Raw genomic sequence first — 17,591 nt, 5'->3', positions numbered from 1 at the left:
TTTTCTTTCTTTACTGGCATATAAAACAATTACAATACAAAAATATTCGTCTTGCAGAGAAAAAAAAGACAAACTCTGAGTTAGGGAGGGAGTTATAGTTCATACAAAGACTTTGCATGACTATGTATTCATAGTTTTTACAGCCTTTAGGATGGAGGAAACATGAATTGAATCAATGTACATTTTGACCTCCTTTGTGAAAATCAAATAGTTCAACTTTTACTTTTTTACATGTAAATTTGCTTTTATGTAGGCCTATATGAGATTTGGCAAATTGAATTATGTAGTCAACTTCAGAGTCAGAATCCAGATCAGAATAGTCTTTATTGTCATTGTACGTGTACAACTTCTAATATTCCAAAATGTGTTTCCAAACTAATAAATGAAATGTTCATCACCATGGCTGTTGATAAAGATTCTCATGTTTGAAAAAGAGTCTCACAAATGGTTAAAATAAGTGAACAGCAGTCTCAGGGGTACTACAACAAAATGTACAACTGATAATGTTTCTGATTTTTTTTTTAAAGTATCTTAGCTGGGTAAATTCTATGCATGTTGTATAGATTTAAAAGAAACTTTTTTCAGTTTGAAAGAAACGTCCTTGAACACAACCGTTTCCAGGCCTTTTTAGGCAAAATCTGTGCTACTGGAGTAGACAGAACATCGAAATTGACATAATTGTAGATGAGTGTGGACATTTATGGAGAAAGTGTGCAGCAGATGTGGAAAAAAGCTTTTAGTTTCTCTCAAATACCTGAAAAATATAGAAATTATAGCAGAGTGGGAAATGGGTGGGAAGGGTTATTTTGTCAGTGGAGATTTTAATTTAAATCCAGTAGATGGCGGTATGCACCATTGAAGTTGTTTGCGACCCGTCAGAAAACCGAGAGAAGAAGAACGGTTTCCGTCTACGTCATTTTGGCGGGAAGTAATAGACACTAATACAAACCATACAAACCGCGAGGAGGAGTTTAAATAAATATTAGCGACATATTTGACATAGCCAATTAATGCGTAATACTGCTGTTTAATGTAATTAGTGCTAACATGAGTACTTCGTCAGTTTCAAAGGTAACTTGGTTTGTTGACATGAGGCTACACACACGAAAGATTTCTTCCTTTACCTTGGTAACGTCACTCACTGTCAATGTCGTAACTTATTTATATTTCAGGGCTGTTTTGTTTTCAAGCCAAGCGCCAAGAAGAAAAAGACCTCGCTTGGTTTAGGTGAGTTAAGCTCGTTTAAGATAATATACAAAAGCAGCGAGCTGTGAGATGATATTTTTGTTGACATCTGTCCACAGAGGATTATTTCAGTCAAGGCTGTGAAGGTGCTGAGAGCAGCGAAGAACGATTCAGACTCTGTCATGATCTGTGGGACAAAATCAAAGCAGACACAGAGGTAAGACTTCTTCATCACGACTATATGAACACAGTATAGCCATGTTGAGCAGTGGAGGTACATCAGTGTAGAAAATGATCGTTTGTTATAGTCATCTGGTCATTATTTACACTTGACAAGCATTCATTTTCATATGTGTAATGTTTTAGATTTCATAAACAAATTGTTGGCGTTTTGGAAAGAGCCATTCACAGTGGTTTATTAGAAACATGTATAACCAACCAACTGCATTTTTATTAACAAACCCTCTTAATGACTGTTTGATTTGTGATTTAACTTAAAGGACCGATTCACAGTTTTTCAAGTCTTTCTTAAAACAAAAGTCAGGTCACAAAATGAACATTGAAACAGGTATTTCTTCCCTTAATCACTCCTCCTGTTCATACTAGCTGTTAGATGATCCCTTCATAATGCACTTATAATGTTAGTGATGGGGGATAAAATACACAGTCCTCCTGTGCAAAAATGTATTTAAAGGTTTATCTGATTATACAAAACTACAGCTGTCCAAATGAGTGAAATTTAATGCTAGTGTTTTATTGCCAATGTCCCTCTTTTTGTTACACTTTGTGTGAGGAAACAAAAAGAGAATCACTTACATTTAAAGATGTGCATTTGAAGAGGATCTTTTAATCACCAGTATGAATAGCTGGAATGGCACCAGCAAGGACAAGTTGGATATCTAACTATTGTTTATGACAGTGTTGAAAAACTGTGAACCTGTCCATTAATGTCAAAATGTATTATTAGGAAACAACAATGTGACATAACAGTTGAATTGGCTGAAACAGATATTTTTTGTTGACTTTAAGGTATTACAGGATGAACTCAACAGGAAAATCCTCAACAGCCTGCTGGACTTTACCAGGAAGTGCTCCTCTACACGCCAACACAGTGACTGGGCATCTCAAATGAGGGCCAGCGAGATCCCCACAGCAGCTCTCGTGCTTGGTATGTCGATGACAAGGCAGCAGTATTCAAAATGTCAGGTTGTATTTCAATCTTAATTCTAACAGTGACATACATTTTGTCTGCTTTCCATTTAATATCCTCCATAGGAGTGAATGTCCCGGACCATGACATGACCTTTCAGAGCCTGTCTGACCAGCTGCAGCAGTCTGTCACTCCTCATGTAGTCTCTGTACAGGCCAAAGAGTGTGGAGGTAGGACAGTAAGAGCATTTTTGTCTTGGAGTAATGGAATGATTTTGTACCACTGCTTACACCATTAGAACTTTCAAGAGTGTAAATATTATGTCTACTTTATCATTTCAGCATTGAAGCATTTGATGAAGAGGGTCTTGGAGAGGCTGATGAATACCGTAGTGGCTGTTGATGATGATGATGAGGAGGAGGAAGCTGAGCAGACGAGCACTCCTCACCACAAGAGCATGCATTGCTCCCTTAACACGCTCTGTGATTGGTACAATTCAAAAACAAAGGTGGGACAATAAAGCTATAGATTTTACATGCGGTGCATAAAACAAAATTGAACAGATCAAAGAACATAAACTTCACCTTTTCTTTTTGTGTTTCAGAAAGCTCACACTCCTGGAAAAAAGCGTAGTTCTCCAGCCAAAGATGAGCAACAGCAGCCCCCCGTCGTAATTATTTTCAAAGATTTGGAGGCTTTTAATCCAAGAGTTCTTCAAGATTTCATACTCATCTGCAGGTAACTGGCAACTCTGTGTTCAACAGTTCAGCTGTTGCCATATTCGACGACCTACTGAGGGAAAACTTGATCATCATCATGTTAGATTATCTAGTCTAAATAACGTGTCTACAGTAGCTTTTAAGTCTTTAAACCAAGTGATGCATAACCTTTTTGTTGGCAGTGCATGTCCAGGTTTATGTGGATGCTGTTCTCTTAACAGTATGTCCCTTCTTTCTGCAGCCGCTACATTGAACGCGTTCCACTGATGTTCATCTTTGGTATCGCCACATCACCTAGCACCATCCAACACATGCTGCCCCACTCTGTGTCCTCCCTGCTGTGCATAGAGCTCTTTCAGTCTCTGTCCTGCACCCAGCACCTGGCCACAGTCATAGACAAGGTACTTTCACTCTGACACATACATGAACTTGCAAGATCACATTTATTATGGTATTCTTTTTATCAGTTGATGATTTTTTTTCCCCAATATGCATATACAATTTAAGAATACAAACAAGTATCACAAGCTTTTTTTAATCTAATTAATTATTTTAATTAATTTTATTTGTATTTTAAATACAATCCCATTAATCTAGTTGTATTTTTTGTGTGACTTGTGTTTCCAGATGATCCTGACACATCACTTCCCCTTTAAACTCAGTGGTAAGGTGATGCAGGTGCTGATGAGCATCTTCCTGTACCACGATTTCTCAGTGAGAAACTTCATCAAGGGTGTTCAGGTACAGAACATCTTCTAAAAGCTTTATATATCATGTGTCTTATCAGTCCACCCTTTGTCTCGTATCCTTGTCTAAATATTCAGGTATGTGTTTTACAACATTTCTGCTATGTCTCTGTGTAGCTGGCCATGCTGGAGCACTTTCACTCCCAACCTCTCAGTGTCCTGTGCTGTAAGAAGAAGGAGGCTCTGCTTAATGTGACACAGCTCAGCCACAGTGATCTGGAGAGGATCAGGCAGCTGTCGTCGTTCAGGAGGTACACACACACACACACACACACACACACACACACACACACACACACACACACACACACACACACACACACACAAGATTTAGTTTTCACCTGTCTGCATATTCTTACTTTACATGAATCACTTGTCAGAAAAAAAACAAACCATGTAAATGATGCTTGATTTGGTTGCTAGTAAACACACTGGTAACTTATAGATGTCAATGGCTTTCTTTCTTTTTTTTTTTTTGTCAAATGTGAATGTTAACCTGTGTGTCTTTCTCCAGCTATTTAGAGACGCAAGAATCTGATGAACAGGAGAATCTGTTGAAGAATGACACTCATTTAAAGGTGCATTCTTTGTTTTGTCTCTACACCTTAGGTACTGGCCACCAGGCCTGGGAGATATGGTCAAAAAATCAAGTATCATAATGTTTTTACCTCAATATTAATATTATGTCAATATCATAGGGATAGTGATTGATGCTTTCACAAAATATTCAGACAATGAGATTTTTGATAAATGAAATAACCATCAGTAATGTGGATAAAGGCAAGTAATAGTACAGCTAGAACAGTTTGGTAAGTTAAAAAAAAAAAACAGGAAAAGACAACACTTATACCATATCACAATATTCCACCACAAATCGGCACACGTATGTGGACATAATCTTAAGTTTGAGTTTTTTTAACTAAACATTTCAACCTGTTTGTCTGTTTTAGGAGGTGTGTCCAAAGCTACTAAAGGGCCTTCATAAATACCATAAGAACTATTATCCAGTCCTGAGGTGTCTCCACACGCTGACCTCATCATTACCTCGTTACCCTTTGGGAAAACAGGCAAGAACTTGTTGCTTATTGTCTGAACAGTACAAAATATTTAACCAGCTCTGTTAGTTGCAGCCACACTTTGGTTCATTGCCTTGATATGACACTGACTGATCTGTGTGCTGCAGATCAGAGAGCTCCATTTAATATGTCTGGAGAAGAACGTGTGGGAGAATGAGGATTATCAGTCGGCTATGAAGCTTCTGAAGTAAGTCTGGATAATTAACATCCATGCCAACAAGTGGGACTAACGCATGGATGATATAATTAGTGAAAAAATGATGTACTAAATTAGAGAAATTGTTGCCACTTGCATCAGAGCCAACTGTTTAAACATTGATGTACTCATAATAATCACGTCTCATCTGAGTGTGTGCCTCAGCCAACATTCTTCATACATTTTGCCACCAGATGGTGTCACCTTCGGGTATATTTTGGAATAATTGCACATTCTGGTGGCCAAAACATACATTGATATACAATTTTTATTTGGTTTTTACCATGCAGTAGTCCTTCTAATCTAGACAGATCAGAAATTAGTTCAACAACAGCTCAGTCTGATGTTAGCCATTTGAGGTTCTACTCTACATCTCAGTTATAAACCTCCTATGCAGGATGCTGGCTAAAGATGAGCTCATCACTTCGCTCCAGAGGTGCACAGAGATCCTGCAGCCTGTCAAGTCAAAAAGGATGAAGAACGCTTGTGTCCAGCTGGACGACCTGCTCACCAAACTGAAGCAGTTGGACAGTAAGTAGTGAAAAGCTGAACATACACATTATTTTATTCTTAGTTTCTACATAGATTATTACTTTTCCTCCTTTTGCATTGACCCTAGGAAGAGTGTCCTCTACCATCTGCTATTAAATGTTGCCTTTTGTCTAACAGCAGCCCCCATTGAAACGGCCCCCAGTGTTGAAGAAAGTATCACCTCTCCGTTGAAAAACCTTCAAAAGAAAACCAATCTGTTTGAACTGCAGAAGGTAGCTCATCAGTAAAAAGAGATACTTTACTTTACTTCACTCATGTGTTGTAATACTTCAACACATAAACTGTGTGATTATTCTCATGAATGTAGACTCTGCTGGAGATGAACGAGTCTCGGAGAGCCAAGAAACTGAGTCCGTTTGAGATTCTACGAAATGAAGCCATCGAGTTAATGGACAGCTTAGTGAAGTGAGACAGATTACCTTCTGCTTGTCATTAAAAGTGTGACACAACAATTTAATACAAAGTCGCAACATAAAAATGTACTTTTCCATCCCACCCAGGAGTCACCTTTCTCCCCCGGAGTCTCAGACTCTGAATGAAGTGTGCTACTACAGTTCCTCTGGCTCTGTGAGACGCCACCTCAACGCTACACCTCGCACCTCCATTCAGGCTGCACTCAGCAGTCCCTACTATTTTCTCCAGGTACGTCCACCCCAACTTATCAACCATGTGGCAAGAGGAGGAAGAGAAAGTAAATGTGTGAAGTGAACCTTAATGAATCTAGGCTGTTATCGTGAATGTTTGAATGTGTGTATCACTTTTTCTTTCAGAATGACAGCCTGAAGTCTGAGGATGGGACGGTGTCCAATGCTGCTCCTGACATTTGCATTGCGTACAAACTCCACCTGGAGTGCGGCAGGCTGATCAATCTCTTTGACTGGCTAGAAGTGAGTTTACACTCCATAATTTGAAACTAGGCTGTTTTGTTGTATTTAAATCAGGTCAACGGACAATGATGTTTACATTGCATTCCTTTTTAATAACATCACCTTTCAACTTTGCCTTACCAACTTTATCGGATGGAAGCTTGTTTGTTTAAAGTGTTTTATTGATTGTTAGGATCAATGTGTGACGTTATTGATCATAGGATTCAATATTGGCCCAGAATGGATATACTGACATGAATGACAATTTATTTTCAGGCCTACTCCGTCGTGGTTTCTGCAGCTGAGGGTGTCGATCCAGATTCTGACAGTTTCAGGACAGTGGACGAGGTCAAACAGTATCCTTCCAGAACTTTTACATATGAAGCTGGTTCTTCTTTCATTTTAGTGCATGCTTTAGGTTTATTTGTCCGGGTAATTTCCAGATTACTCTAAACCAGAATTACAATAAAAAGACCAAAGTATTGGTATACCCAAGTGAGTATTGACAACTGGCCTAAGTAAGAAGATCATCTGAAGAACAGTAACATAAAGACAGTGAGGGTGTCAGAAACTAGCAGAAACTATATCCCGTGTGTTTGCTCTGGCTACAAGCAAATATTTTGTCTTGATCAGAGTTTAAGAATTGTTATTCCTCAGCTGTTTTCCAGTGCCCGTTTCATCCGGGCTGTGTCAGAGCTGGAATTTCTGGGCTTCATTAAGTCCACTAAGCAGAAGACTGACCACGTGGCTCGACTCACCTGGGGAGGCTGCTAATCAAACACAAAGAAAATGACTTGTATACTGTCTCCTCATTGCAAAACCTGTCAACTTTGACCTGAATTTGTGTCTTGCATTGTTTCTTAGTGTCTTTTCACTAAAATAAAAGATAATGCATGAGATTTTTTTGTTTGTATTGTTCTCCTGTTGTAATCTAGTCCAATCATGACAGGGGCTGTTCCAAAAAATGTGTTGTTGTGTGATAAACTCTTATCACTATACTGAAGGCACAGCTCAAACACAGATGCATAGTGTATATAGTGAGGGTGTCCATTCATGTTCCATTATTAGAAAAAGCCTCCTGAATAGTTTGAAAAGAAGATTAGACTGTCTTGGTGTAATTTGAAACATTTTAAAAAGAATCTCCCTAAAACATACAAATATCATACATTAAAACAATTCAACTCTTAAAAGACTTTTATTGTTTTTCCAATAAGTACATTGGTTTCAAAGTGATACCAGCAAAACAAAAAAAAAATCAAAATAAATAAAACACTGGTAGGGAGAGGGGGAAAAATAAAATCAAATTAGCCCACTTTATGCTCAATTGAAAAGCAATGAACAGAGGACAAACTGCAAACATATCGTCTCTGTTCAGCTTGTGTCTTCCACTTCCTTTCAGATTGACCAGCAAACCTCATGTAAAAGTCTACGCTGCTGTATCATATTTACATGTAACAAACGGAAACGAGCGACGAAGCCTGGAATGCTGGGAATCATTACAAAAGTGAGATAACTGTAGATACACGTACAGCAGGAGGAACATAGGCCACTGGTAGAGATAGGGTCCATTCATTTACATTAGGAAGCACCTAGTTGCTTACAACAGAGTGGTAACAACTGACAACAGCTTCATATAAACCTTTGCCCAAAGACAGAAATATGGCACAGTAAGAAAAGTTTCATTTGAACTAGCTAAACTGAATCTCTTACAATGATGAGCATTTTTTTCTTCTCGTTCTTGAGATATCACATGATAGCTTGCAGCAAGAGAAGGCCGTCTTGCAAAGATTCGGTGCCACACTCAGGAAACATCTGGAAGAGAAGAAGATAAAATGAATTCAGAAAACAGACTTGTAACTTTAAACTTCAAAGGCGGAGCTCAAAGCGAGATCCAGGACTTTCTCGCATATAAATGCCAGCAAGGAAGGAATGTGGAGAACATTTAGGATAAAAATGAAAGAGAACTCACAGCTTGCAGGTTGCTCCCCAAATCGTCGCATTAGCTGATCGTGTGTGAACTTCACAAAGGTGTCATATTGTTCTGAAATGTACAGGAAATTCAATTAGCCCTTTAAAATCCTTAAAGACTGTATTTGTCATTTCCAAGTGTCCTCTTCGAACTATTGTCTACTATCTATTCTCACACTCAAATCTGACTTTATGAAGCAAAACCCACAGCAATTGCATTAAACTATTTCTCAGCATGCATATTACTGCTGGAGTAGTTTTTAAAAAAAAGTCAATTCTGACAGAAAAAGCCACACAACTGCATTAGAGAAGACATTGTTTCATAGCTTTTGGTTTTGGTATTCTAGTTTTTTAAATTTGCTATACCAAATCATTTATGACCTCAAATGAAATCTCCAGAACAAGGTGCAAAATTAACCAGATTTCTTCACCGTCCAAATGACTAGTGAATGTTCAGATTATACCAACCACTCAATAGATTACCATTGTTATTTTTGGCTGGCAAGTGAAGCAAATATATAGCCACTTGCACATTTTACCAGCATTTGGCTGGTGCTAATTCTATGCATTGGTCCAAGAGCTCCAGTGTGTATAGGGCATTGTAGAAGCACTCCTGGTGTCATTCATTTTCTCTATATTAATCATTATTTACACCCCTGGCTTACCTTTGAAATGGTAAAACATGCCAAATTTATTAACAGGTGTTATTGGTCTTGGCTGACTTTCTTGATGCATCAAATTTGTTTGTTTAATATGTGACCAACCTGCCAATTTTGAAGTCATGGTCTCTTCGTATTCCTCCCGCACCTTATCTTCCCTTTCTTTCAGCAGGCGTTCACAGATCATTCCAACTTGTCTGAGAGTGAATAATGGCTGTTCTTTCCTAGTCGGAGAAACGCCTCCAGAAGACGTCCCTGTGTAAATCAAGCAGGCATGTTGTCTGAATCACTGTATATGTGGTATGTCTGATAACTGTGCTTATTTTACTTCACCAACCTGGCATGTTGGAAACATTCATAGTAGACGACTGGGATGGGGACTCTGGAGAATAGCAGCACTCTGACTGTTGGTAGCCTCCATCTAGATGCTTCCTCTTTTGAATGCGTTTGTACTCCTGCTTGATGCTGTTGAGGATTTGTTCTGGAGGAGACAAAAGACAGTAAATAGCGTCAATCATTCAAGAAACAACAGCTGTCACGTTTCGGGAGAAACTTTACAATCTGAAAACATCGTTTTAGTGTCGCTCAGCATGTTGCTAATGCCTCTAAAGTAGCTGACTGGTCACCAAGCAGGCCAACATTAGTAACATTACCTGCACTGAGTCTCGACGACGATTCCCCAAATGGCGAGGGCTCCATGCTGAGGTACTTCCTGGGGGAAGAGGATGAGGACGATGGGGACACGGGGATGCATCTTCGTCTTTTCGGGGAAGTAGGACTCATCAGCGGATCGAAATCCATGGTCCTCTTCAGGGTGGCTCCACACGCCATGACTTCAGTTTGTTGAGAGAGGGGGGGGGGGTTAAATGCCGAAACAAGACAATAATGAGGCGATAACATCAGTTAATTTACACAAGCGCTAAATGTGGATATTCTTTGATACAGATCGTTCATTCTAGCGTGAACTCCTCTGATAAAACCAGTTTCCTTCGCTAATGAAAACACGCTAAGCATATTGCGCAGCTGAGGCTTTAAAAATTGCTAGCAGAGCTAACGTTAGCTGTGTTGGCTAGCCAATAATCAAAAAGAAAACAAAGCTAACGTTAGCTCTGGCTACCACTGATAGGACAATACGTTCTTGTGTACATTTGAACAAAGCTGTCTTACCTTTGGGGGAAGTGTCGGCCTGTCCAACGACGTTTAACAACTTGAGCTGTTGTAAAAGTTGCTTCCCAAAAGTTGAGGTGCCGATTAGCCAGCTGTGGGCCAACTGTGTGCCGTTTGATAGGGGAGCTAGCTAACGCAACTTAGCTGCTTGTTTTTGATATGAAGCTGTCGGCTTCTCCGGCTCGTGACGTCACGTGTGAAATGCGCCGCAGTTCACACTGGGTAATGTAGTGAAAGACAGTAGATAAAAGACAGCTGATTATTCATATTCATATTCTTAATTTTGCTCTCATGCTTATTCTTATTCTTACTCTTTCTCATTTAAGTTATTTATGTGCATATATTGTCTGTTCTGCACTTTGTAGAATAGATATTATTTTTTAATAACTGTTCATATATATACAGTTAATACACACATACTTTATTTACATTTAAATTTGAGTATAAATAAACTACATAAACAACAATTCGATCTATAATTGTTTGTTTTTTTTCACACCACCCCAACTACACAGAAATGGAAATTACTGTTCCTTTTTTTTTTACTGTTATGTTTGTGTTTTTTGTTCAGTGTTCATGTTTATTGTGTTTTGTGTTTTGTTTTGTTTTTTCCTGACATCTGGACCACACTGAATTCCTTCTACTTGCTATTTGGCAAATAAATCAGATTTATTTATGATCAAGTCATGTGAAATAATAGATAGTCTTTGTTGCCTCCACAGGGGGGCAGTGTTATACAAAAAACTCAAACACATCAAAACAGTGCGCTTTACTCTAGAACAGTGGACCCATTAAGGGCCCCATGATAATTCAAATGGGTCACAGTATGTTTAATAGGATAAGAAAGAAATAATTTATTATTATTATACATGTAAATAATTTTGTTCTCACAAAATTTTGTTACGTTTTTGCTGACTTTTATCAAGTTTATCGAGACAAGAACAGACTTAACAGACTGATTAAAAGAGCCAGCTCAGTCTGCCCCCTGGACCCCATAGAGGTGGTGGGAGAGAGGAGGGTTTTAGCCAAACTGTCCTCCATCATAGACAACACCTCTCACCCTCTGCATCTGACTGTGAAGGCCTAGCAGCTCCTTCAGTGATAGATTAATACACCCCAAGTGTAAGAAGGAGCGCTTCCGCAGGTCCTTCATTCCAACTGCAGTCAGACTGTACAATGCTGCACTATAGGTCCTTTTTCTTAGTTTATATTTTTATTGTGGTATATATATATATAAAGATATATATATATATATATATATATATATATATATATATATATATATTTATATATATATATATATATATATATATATATATATATATATATATATATATATATAGATATGTATATAGATATATATACAGTTCTTTATATTATATATGTTATAATTGCATTTTAGGGTCCTTTTTATTTCGTTTTTAATTTTATTGTTGTATATATTTGTTTTTGTTTGTTTTTTTCTATATCAATATTTTTTGAGCTGCTGTAGCAATGAATCTTCCCCACTGTGGGATCAATAAATGTATCTTTATCTTTTATCTTTATGAAATACTGAATATTTTCACCTCCTTAGGTTCAATACATTAGCCACAACTGCAGACACACTGGATTGCTGACATTTCATAGTTTTATTGAAAAAAGGATCACCAGGTATGTTGACAAGTTTATGCTAAAAATAGACAATTTCATACTCACTTCCTTGCTTACACATACTGTTATCGAACACCATAGCAAAACTGTTGCTTCACAGGAATATGGCAGTGTAGCCTCTCACAAAATGCTTTAACTGTTTTATAAGCACATGTAACTACAGATTACTACAGACTTTAGAAGTTTTGATGTAATTGAAAAGCTATTCAAAATTCAATGTATGACTTACCATTTTGTTTAGCAAAAAACACCAAAGTATACAATGAATACATTGAAATTCAATAATGTCTAAATGCCAAACTTCACAATATCATGATCTTACGAAATCATCAATAGTTGATTTCAAAGCACTGATGAGATGCTACTTACAAGCAGTGTGCTGTCATTCAAAACTGACATTTTTCATGAAAGTAGACACAGTTTCACTTTGCATTACTGCACAATATTGCTATGATGTAATGTGAAAAAAACAGAGAGAACAGAGAATGACACCATTTTTCCACATTAAAGCTGAAATCTGTAACTTTTTGCTTTTTCAAACTACAGCAAAGATGACAATGTATACTATAATATCTGTTAAGAAATTTGCCAAAATTGGCACCATTAATCAGACATATGCAACCTGACAAACCAGAGTAAATCCATAAAATGCACAGTTTTTACAGTATCATCACACTCCATTGTACAGAGGGGTAAAACACAATATTACAGATTTCAGCTTTAAAATAACAAAACTTGTTTGTCCAGTCTATATCTATCTCATTTTTTGGCACATTTCACAGTCACAGAGCAGTGTACTAGTAGGGTCAGGGCTATTCTACAAAATATTAACTTCACAGTTGTACTAGAACAGGTCAGCCTATGTTTTAGACTGGGTCTGCAGTAGAAGTCTCTCCAGTCACTCCAGAAACTGTAACCTGGGCTACTTTTACTCTCATCGCTCCACAGCTGGCCCCGTCTTTCCCTGCCCCGCTTGTTGCGCCTCTCACACTCCTGCTGTTCCAGTCACTCTCACCGCTGTTGTCCAGCGTCTGTGTTGTTGCCCCGCACACATTGCAGATGTTGAGGAAGGCCTTGCGCAGGTCCTTGCTCCTCATGGCGTAGATCACAGGGTTCACGGTGGAGTTGAGCAGGCAAAGCATGCTGCAAAAGGCGAACACAGTCTTGATGAAGTCGTTCACCTTCCCAAAGAGGTCGTAAACCATGATGGCTAGAAGCGGGCCCCAGCAGATGATGAGGGCCACCAGGATCAGAACCAGAGTCTTGGCCAGACGCAGGTCCATCCGGGCCTGCTCGGGCCTCACTGTCTGAACTTTAGTCCCGTCTGCTGTGTAGACAATCACACTTCTCTGGGAGCTGCGGCTCAGCATGCGGACAGCGTGGTGGTGGGATTTCCAGAGAATGAATATGTAGGCATAGATGATGAACAGAACCAAGATGCTTGTCATCCCGATCCAGAACATCAGGTACTTTTGGTCGATTAGAGGGAAAATGTCCGAGCAGACGGAGTTGAGACGTTTGCAGTTCCAGCCAAACAGCGGAAGCAATGAGAAGACAATGGAAATGGTCCACATCATACTGAAGGCGATGACTGCTTTGGTCTTTGTGACAATGCGTTTGTATGCCATAGGCCTGTGGATGGAGATGTAGCGATCGATTGCAGTAAGGAACAGACTGCCCACTGAGGCAGTGAAGGAGGCTATGACCCCAGCCAGCTTGAAGAGAAAAATATTGGGGCTGTCTTTCCTGTGAAGCACATGGAAGTCCAGGAAGCTGTAGACAAAAATGATGCTGCCTATCAGATCCGCCACAGCCAGGCTGCCTATGAAGTGGTAGGAAGGCCGAGATCGAAGTGTCTGTGAGTGCAGGATCACACACAACACCATGAGGTTCTCCAGCACTGTGAATGTCCCCAGAGTGAGTGCCAAAATGGCAACTGCAAGCTGCTGACCAGGAGTCAGAATCATAAAACACTCCATATTGTCCACAAGGTCCTCCCCACACTGTGCTGCCCCTCCACTCTCCACAGAGGTCCCATTACCCAGCAGAAAGTCTGATATGTTAGTGGGGAAAACAGGAGCAAGACCACCATAAATTACCTCCTTGTTTCCAGGGATGAGTCCAGGAAAGGAGTTACTTACAGGGGAAGAGTGAGATTTCTCAAAGTGGAACCCATTCTTGATCAGGCTTGAGTCAGCGGAGGGGTCATCATAGCTGGCATCATTGGAGCCAAGATACTGCACACCTGTTGTTAGCATACTCATTGTGGTGCCTGCTATACTGTGCAACCTCATGGCTGGGTAATGGCTGCAGAGACACTCAGAGGAGGGGTGTGCAGTGTAAGAGCATTACATCCATGCGCAAGGGCATCTAAAAGAAAAAAAAACAACATTTTTTTCCCACAAAAAAATGCAATGCTTTTATTAAAAAATGAACAAATGGAAATAGCTAAACAAATAAACATCTGAATACATGAAGAAAGTGGCAAAAATATGAATATTTCAACATCTATATTTATGTGTGTGAATGTGTTGCTGAGGGATATTGAGGGAATCTGTGCATCAGCCAGCTGACTCCATAGCAGATGCATCCCAGACAATAGTGGGAAACTGAACAGTTGATGATAAACCTGTGCTGCCTCAGGGGAAATCATTGCATTAAGTATGTAGGACAGCCAGGCTTTCTTATTAATTAAAGGAGGTCATTAAGCATTAAGCTGTTTAAAAAAAAAGAAATAATTGGATTAATGAGATATCAAGAGGAGGAGGGGGGCTTTACATTTTGATGCCAGTAATGATATGAATTATTAACAGTTAAGTTTACATCAAGGTTTTGTATATTTATTATACATAAGAAACTGCTTCCAAAACATAAAACATGACTTGATGTTAAAGTTTGAGAGAAAATAAATCTTTAATGTTGTGTCTGACTGTTTGGACAATAATACGCATAACTACCAAATCAGCTATAGGAATAAATCAATTCATAAAGCTCAAAAACATAAAATATAAATACAACTATTACGACAGAAAACATTTAGGAAAATAAAATAAGATAATAATAAACATACCTTGATTTTCTCAACACAAACAGCTCTGGTCCATGACGCAAAAAAAAAAAAAAAAAACTAAACTGGGAGTAAACCAGTCTGTTGTCACGCTCCTCATCAACAGTTACAGCAACTCCCAAAAATGGGGGGAAATGGAAGCGAAAGTGAAATCACAATTAATTATTTTGGAGGAATGATCCCGTGTTGACTTCCCCGATACTGTCAATGTCAGATACAGTAAAGACAGGCAGCCGGCGGGGTGTGTGTTCTCGGTTTTAAGGCTCCGCTTGGTCACGTGATCTGAGGTGTTGCGCGCATCATCCACACCTATTTATTCAGGAACAAAACAGCTGTTGTAGGGAAGATGTAAAAACAGCTCTAACCCGTGTGTTAAATTAAAATTAGTATTACTTCCTCATCCTGTACTTCCTATGCATGAACACATGTAATATATGGCATTTTGTATGCCAAAAAACTCCGTGTTGTAAAATTCCAATAAAACGAATCCAATCCAATTAGAGATTTTGGAAGTGTTTGTGTGTAGGCTATACATCTCTGTCAATACTAATCACAAATTGAGAGCATATGAAACCGTATTGTATTTGGCCATGTTTTGAGACCCTTAATATTTTTTAAAGTAGCCTAATATTTAATTGTTTGTAGCACTTCATAAGAAATTCTTATACAATTATGAAAACGTATTAAATATAAGGGTGATGAGCTATTCTGTAGAATGGAAAATATGGATTACAGCACTTTGTTTCAGCTGTGGTTGTTTTAAAGAGCTATATAAATTAAGTTGAGTTGAGTTGATAATCGTACAATAAATTCTGATTATGCAGGTGAGAATAAATGAAACCCACTTAGAATATATGTCACTAAGTCTGCACAAGTTATTTACTGCAACTGGGGGTCACATACATACACTATTAAGAGTCCTTTTCCTGTCCTGCGCAGCTGTGCAATTATTTCCACTATGCACTCCCAGCAGAGCTATCTCCCAAATTATATGTATCTTGTTGTGGAAAATACATGACATTTGGGGATGCAACATTGTGGGAAAACAATGAAAGGCATTGCACATGATGCCAGAGCCTCCAGTTTTGGCAGAACAGAAGAGGCTGAGGAGTCATCCAAGTAATTACTGAACACTTGTTATGCTGTGCTTGACGCTGATTCAAGCAGCCATTGATCACTTGTGGCATTACAGTATATCCAATATGTCCTTTTCATGAGGATAGTTTACACAGACAGTGAGTGAAACATCTTATTAATGGCTGGTGGTCATGGAATTCATCAGCAATTGATTCTGATATGCTAAATGACCTGCTTCGCTGCTTATCGGTGCCCTTTTTCCATCAGGATAAAGTTTTAATGTGGTTTTGGCCTTAAAGTGACATCTATCATCTCTGAAAATAGGTGGGCGGGTGTGGGGGGGCAGAATATTCCAATCCACATCCATCATAATAATTATCATCATTATTTTTGTGTCATGAGCGAGGGAGGGCGATATTCTGAGACAAAGCTGTCTGTGATGACAAAAGGCCTGTGTGACGGCAAGAGCAACTTGTAGAAGTTCAATTTTTCTAAATCTACTTCCACCACGTGGGCTGTACAGTTATGGGAGGCTGCTGCTATTGTTTCACTTCCATTTGTCTTTAGTGGTGAATATGGCAAGTGATTAGAGTGATTGATTTTAGTGGGATTCCTCTTGAAAAGCACCATAATGCATCTAATTTCATATTGATCCACCCCCATTTACAGTAAATTGTTATTTGAGTGGTTGCCTATTATTGAATCATTACTTTAGTCCACACAGGCTCAAGTCCTCAAAAATAGTCTTTACATATACACATCCAAGCACTCACATGCAAAAACATGCGAGTTAACCCATTTTTATCAGATTTTTGTCATGCTGGTAACATTCAGAGGGACAAGTTATGTATTTTGTGAAAACCAGAAAGCCAGAAGCATTTTGGAGCTTGAAATATAGTAGTTACACACACAGCGTGTTACCAGACGAGACTCTAAAGCAGGAGGTCTGTCTCTGATGTGTTCGTGTGGAGGGGCTGGAAGATGGGAGAGTGTCGGGGGTGGGGGGAAGAGAAGGAGGGAGGGTGAGAGAGGAGGGAAAGATGCATAAATAGAGAAGGGGAGGAGGTTGTCGCTGAACACTGGCAGCTCTTAACAGTTTCCTAATCTGCCACTTCTATATTCTGTTACTCCCCAGCTGGAGATACTTCAAATAGTAGCCAAGGTGGCACCACAAAATGTGTTCAACTTGAGTTCATTCAGGAAAAAAAAAACCCTCTAGATATAATGTTCACAAAATGTATTCAATTTTATTTTACCATCATTACCTCTCACTCATCTCTATTCCCATTATTCACCTCATCAGGAAATTATGTCTATCAACCTGGCTTCATTAGGCAAATCAAAGGTGTTGTGGTTCTACACACAACTCCACACCCAGGAAACTACATCAGAAAAATAAACAGGAGCCACTGCGGATGTTCCCTGCCATGTTTGTCTCGTATCAGATTTTCCACAGGGATAGATCTTCCTTCCAGGGAATAACAGCTCAGCAGACGGGATGAAAAAGTTG

At 39.0% G+C, this 17,591-nt stretch overlaps 3 protein-coding genes across 3 annotated transcripts; 1 reads left to right on the top strand and 2 right to left on the bottom strand.

Annotated features, from left to right (window-relative positions):
- Nucleotides 1–992: 992 nt before the first annotated feature.
- Nucleotides 993–7,379, top strand: orc3 (origin recognition complex, subunit 3). The gene is made up of 20 exons (XM_053335621.1): nt 993–1,071; nt 1,173–1,227; nt 1,305–1,402; nt 2,215–2,353; nt 2,461–2,565; nt 2,677–2,843; nt 2,940–3,073; nt 3,296–3,455; nt 3,682–3,795; nt 3,918–4,051; nt 4,315–4,378; nt 4,751–4,867; nt 4,984–5,063; nt 5,470–5,603; nt 5,742–5,836; nt 5,932–6,029; nt 6,125–6,266; nt 6,395–6,511; nt 6,767–6,846; nt 7,159–7,379. Exons 1-20 carry the CDS (start codon nt 1,048–1,050, stop codon nt 7,262–7,264), a joined length of 2,163 nt encoding a protein of 720 aa, XP_053191596.1. The 5' UTR covers nt 993–1,047; the 3' UTR covers nt 7,265–7,379.
- Nucleotides 7,380–7,685: 306 nt separating this feature from the next.
- On the bottom strand, nt 7,686–10,423 carry LOC128375101 (akirin-2-like). The gene is made up of 6 exons (XM_053335359.1): nt 10,285–10,423; nt 9,771–9,950; nt 9,455–9,598; nt 9,223–9,372; nt 8,460–8,531; nt 7,686–8,302 (listed from the first exon to the last, which is right to left on the bottom strand). Exons 2-6 carry the CDS (start codon nt 9,946–9,948, stop codon nt 8,292–8,294), a joined length of 555 nt encoding a protein of 184 aa, XP_053191334.1. The 5' UTR covers nt 9,949–9,950; nt 10,285–10,423; the 3' UTR covers nt 7,686–8,291.
- Nucleotides 10,424–12,388: 1,965 nt separating this feature from the next.
- On the bottom strand, nt 12,389–14,246 carry LOC128375449 (cannabinoid receptor type 1B-like). Its single transcript, XM_053335802.1, has one exon. It carries the CDS (start codon nt 14,229–14,231, stop codon nt 12,804–12,806), a length of 1,428 nt encoding a protein of 475 aa, XP_053191777.1. The 5' UTR covers nt 14,232–14,246; the 3' UTR covers nt 12,389–12,803.
- Nucleotides 14,247–17,591: the final 3,345 nt, after the last annotated feature.

Source organism: Scomber japonicus, chromosome 16, assembly GCF_027409825.1.
Source record: "Scomber japonicus isolate fScoJap1 chromosome 16, fScoJap1.pri, whole genome shotgun sequence".
Classification (NCBI taxonomy): Eukaryota; Metazoa; Chordata; class Actinopteri; order Scombriformes; family Scombridae; genus Scomber; species Scomber japonicus.
This window is presented reverse-complemented; position numbering and strand designations above follow the sequence as displayed.

What these genes read in the sequence shown, in the direction of transcription:
- LOC128375101 (XM_053335359.1), bottom strand. Translation starts at nt 9,948, where the DNA reads ATGGCGTGTGGAGCCACCCTGAAGAGGACCATGGATTTCGATCCGCTG. An exon ending in GAATGTTTCCAACATGCCAG is followed by an intron (nt 9,373 to 9,454) that starts GTTGGTGAAGTA and finishes TGATTTACACAG; the next exon opens with GGACGTCTTCTGGAGGCGTT. An exon ending in CATGACTTCAAAATTGGCAG is followed by an intron (nt 8,532 to 9,222) that starts GTTGGTCACATA and finishes TGTACATTTCAG; the next exon opens with AACAATATGACACCTTTGTG.
- orc3 (XM_053335621.1), top strand. Translation starts at nt 1,048, where the DNA reads ATGAGTACTTCGTCAGTTTCAAAG. An exon ending in CAGCTGTCGTCGTTCAGGAG is followed by an intron (nt 4,052 to 4,314) that starts GTACACACACAC and finishes GTCTTTCTCCAG; the next exon opens with CTATTTAGAGACGCAAGAAT. An exon ending in ACAGTGGACGAGGTCAAACA is followed by an intron (nt 6,847 to 7,158) that starts GTATCCTTCCAG and finishes GCTGTTTTCCAG; the next exon opens with TGCCCGTTTCATCCGGGCTG.
- LOC128375449 (XM_053335802.1), bottom strand. Translation starts at nt 14,231, where the DNA reads ATGAGGTTGCACAGTATAGCAGGCACCACAATGAGTATGCTAACAACA.